Source organism: Apium graveolens, chromosome 4, assembly GCF_009905375.1.
Source record: "Apium graveolens cultivar Ventura chromosome 4, ASM990537v1, whole genome shotgun sequence".
In the NCBI taxonomy this organism is placed as follows: Eukaryota; Viridiplantae; Streptophyta; class Magnoliopsida; order Apiales; family Apiaceae; genus Apium; species Apium graveolens.
In genome coordinates this window covers 212,275,959-212,279,823 of record NC_133650.1, presented here as the reverse complement: position 1 = coordinate 212,279,823, position 3,865 = coordinate 212,275,959, and the positions used below count along the sequence as shown (strand labels likewise).

At 35.6% G+C, this 3,865-nt stretch overlaps 1 protein-coding gene across 1 annotated transcript; it reads right to left on the bottom strand.

Moving 5' to 3' along the window:
• Positions 1 to 325: 325 nt before the first annotated feature.
• On the bottom strand, positions 326 to 2,104 carry LOC141719352 (uncharacterized). Its single transcript, XM_074521726.1, has 3 exons — positions 2,012 to 2,104; positions 1,188 to 1,520; positions 326 to 949 (listed from the first exon to the last, which is right to left on the bottom strand). The coding sequence occupies exons 1-3, from the start codon at positions 2,102 to 2,104 to the stop codon at positions 326 to 328; spliced, it is 1,050 nt and encodes a 349-aa protein (XP_074377827.1).
• Positions 2,105 to 3,865: the final 1,761 nt, after the last annotated feature.

The window sequence follows — 3,865 nt, the reverse complement described above, 5'->3', positions numbered from 1 at the left end:
CTCCAATTTCTCTCACAACTTGAAGAACTTGTAGTAAGTGATAGTATTTTTCATCGCCATAGATTGCAGATTCGGTGTTTCAGATCCATAATTAGACCACCAAGAAACTAAACCAAAAATTTAATATAAGAATTAGTATAGAAGTATAGGATAACATAAATCTAAATTCTAAATACTTATAACTTATAAGTTATAACATTTACCAGGATTAAAAGTATCATTATTGTTTGATCTTCCGGAAATAGCTAACTTTCTTCCAAATATTCCCTCCATTGCCTTGTACTTTAAAAGCTCGTGATTACATACCAAATTCTGTTTATCATAATCATCGGGTAAAAAAGGACTCAACACAAGTTAGTAGAGCTTCCATGCATTTTGGATCCGTTTGAGCTTCATCATCTCGATAGAAAAAGTAGGGATTTAATAGATAGCCAGCAAGATGTAATAGACAGTAAAGTCGACCTTTAGATTTGGACTCTATGATATCAAGAATGGGTTCGTACATATCTGCTGCACCTTTGCAAATATGGATGATTTCTTTTTTAGCATCCTTAAGTTCACCATACACAAAGCCCATAGATGGTCTCCAATCCCCATCAACAAGTCGAAGAACCTTTACCAAAGGCTTAAAAATTTCCACGCACATCGAAAGAGCCTGCCAATAGGTTTCGCTAACAATGGTTCTATATATCTTAGTACCTTTTGCAGTTGAAGACCATTTACATTCCAGCCATTCTTTGGAAAGAAACATAAATTTCAGATTCTTTTGTTTTTCCAGCATACTTTGCATAGTAAGGAAGGAACTAGCAAATCTTGTTATTCCAGGCCTCACTATATCCCTCTTCTTGGTGAACTTTCTCATCAAGGACAATGTCTTGTGATGAGCATAAATAAATATCGTCAACTCTTTAGACTTGTCAATAACAAAATTTGAACTTTGGCATCTTCCCTGTCAATAACAATGTCTTTCCAGTGTTAGTAATCTGCAGAGTATAATAAGCTGCCACAAACGTAAATATTTCCAGATTTAATTATTCAATTACATAATAAATAATAATTTATATACCTATTCCTTCAAGAATGAGATTTAAAGTATGTGTAGCACAAGAGGTCCAGAAGATGTAAGGCCTATTCTCATTTAAGAGTTTTGCAGCTGCCATATTGTTAGACGCGTTATCCGTTACTACTTGAATAACGTTTTTTGAACCAACTTCTTCAATCCATTTGTCCACATAATCAAAGATATATTTTCCTATATGAGCATCAGTTGAACTCTCGATAGAAGATAAGAATGTTGTGCCAAGTTTGTAATTAACACATAAGTTCTTTATACTCCGCCGCTTTCTATCAGCCCATGCATCTATCATAATTGAACAACCACTTTTATTCCACTCTTTTTCTTGTTTTTTACCTGTTTCCTTAGTTGTCTCAACTGCTTGCTTTAACAGAGGCTCCCTAAGTTGATATTGAGTAGGCGGAATATACCCAGGACCAAATTGACCCACAGCCTCAAGAAGTTGCTAAAATGCATCATTGTTGACAACATTAAAAGGTAATGCAGATTCATACACCCGGCGTGCCAAGTACGCATGCACCTCACTAGTCCTTTTCTTAAATATGACATCATTAATATTTTGTTGTCTCAGTTTTTTGCGTGATTAAACCAATGAATCTGTCGGAGATATTGGCCTGGCAAAGCTATAAATGGGACCGAGCGAATATGGTGTCATACAACTTTTAAGAATCTCAAATTCATTTGAGCTTTTTTCAGAAATATTAACACGCTCCTGCAATTCTTGAAGTTTTTCCCTCTTTTCTTCTTTTTTCTTTTCCTAATGATGTAATGCTTGCATACACTTTGCTTTGTCAATTGGAGTAGCTTTTTGACAAGAGGCCACATTTCCTTTAATATGGGCAATATGTTGTTTTAGCCGATGGACACCTCCACTGATCACTCTATTGCATAGGTTATACTTCACTTTGTCCGGATCATTTGTAACTGCTAGTTCACAGAACTCCCAACCAACATCATCAGATTTTTTTTTAAAGAGGTGACTGAACCAACAGCTTCTGAATTAGATGCAGGTGTAGAGGAATTGTCCATTTTTCTATAAACACAAACATAACACAAAAATCATAACTTAATTTGATTGTCGAGAAACAACTAATAATATATAACGGATAACAAGAAACAACAAGAAAATACAAATCAATTAACAACACAAGAACACTAACCCATGTAAATATAAGTATATAACGAATGAAAAATCAACGAATCATCGAATCTATACAAGCCTACAAGCTACAATGGTACAGATATATACTTATACAATACATTATAAGCATTGGTGAAGAAAACTAAAAGTGGGGATGTAATTAACCATATCAATTTGTGAAATGGAGATGAGAACTTGAAGAACTTACCTATCGCCGCGAAGAGAATTAGGGAAATATGAGTTTAATTTGGGTATCGCGTAACTCTGTAACTACTCTCCCAAATATCTACCTATTTTCAAATTAAATATTTATTTGTTTTGTTTTGTGAATTACCTATAATGCCCTCATTTTATTTTACCATCTGAAAGATTTTTTTGGACGATTTGGACCGCCTAGGCAGATTTTGACTCGCCTTAATCCGAGGTTGACCGACTTTTCGAAAAAACGTCTAAAATCCCGCCTAGCCACTTCTCTGGGCATTTTCCATCCGCCTAGCGCCTAGGCGGCCGCCTAGACCGATTTTTAGAACAGTACACTCGATAGATAATCCTTTTGATTATCCGACGGATGACTCTGATCATCCGTCGAGTCCACATATGTTAGCAATCCTTCAACCAAATTGGATTCCAGCTTCTCCTTATTCTTCTTCCAGGCTGAATCACAAAAGGACTCAATGCTTTGAACTTTGGTGATTTGAGCATGAACATCTCTAGATATTTTTCATGCCTTAATCACTTCTTGTTCTCGTTCAAGCTGCTTCTTCAAGATCTCTTCTTTCTTCAAGGACTCCGTTAATTCATCCTTAGCAATTTTACACTCAATTATCAATTTTTCAAATTCAATAAACTGAGATTCTAGCGCATTATTCCTCTCACTCAAAAACAAATTGTTTTATTTGATTTTAGCATTTTCCTTAGTAAGAGACTTAAGTGTAACACGCAAATGATATAATTCTGTAGACATATCATTTATTACATCATTACACTCAGCTTTAGATAAATTTGCTAGGTTAGTGGTGATTACCTAATTACTTGAAGAACTTGTCTCCGTTTGATAAGACTTGACCATTAGGGCTAGATTGACATAGCTGACATCCTCATCCTCATCCAGACCATCTGTTGCCCAGTCATTTTCTTGTGTAATAAAAGCCCTTTCCTTTTGTTTGAACAACTCAAAATATTTATGTTTATAATCCACAGGCTCAAACTTCTCCTTGTTGAAATCTGACTTTCTACACTCACTGGCAAAGTGCCCTGCTAAGCCACATTAGAAACATTGGAATTTTGATTTATCCACCATGTTTCTATTTCGCTTAGCTGCTCCAAAGTTCTTCTTGAACTTGAGCTTGGAAAATCTTCTGGAAAGAAATGCTAGATGTTCATCAATGTCATCCATATCATCTTGGCTTAAAATATCTTCATTTTCTGCTACTAGCCCACCCCTTGCCCTTGTTTTTACAGACCTTTGAAGTTGACTCAACAGCTTCTATCTTCATCTCCTTCTCTTTCTCTAACTCAGCAACTAGTGTAATGGACCCTCCTTTCTTCTTTCCTCTCTCCATCATCTCATCTTTCTCTATTTCAAGCTCATAAGTTTTCAGGATGCCATACAGTCTCTCCAAAGTAAACTCCTTATAATCTTGAGAGTT

Coding starts and splice junctions, on each gene's coding strand:
- LOC141719352 (XM_074521726.1), bottom strand. CDS start 2,104: ATGGACAATTCCTCTACACCTGCATCTAATTCAGAAGCTGTTGGTTCA. Junction 1,521..2,011: donor TGATGTTGGTTGGGAGTTCT/GTGAACTAGCAG, acceptor GATGCATTTTAG/CAACTTCTTGAGGCTGTGGG. Junction 950..1,187: donor GTTCAAAAAACGTTATTCAA/GTAGTAACGGAT, acceptor TGTTATTGACAG/GGAAGATGCCAAAGTTCAAA.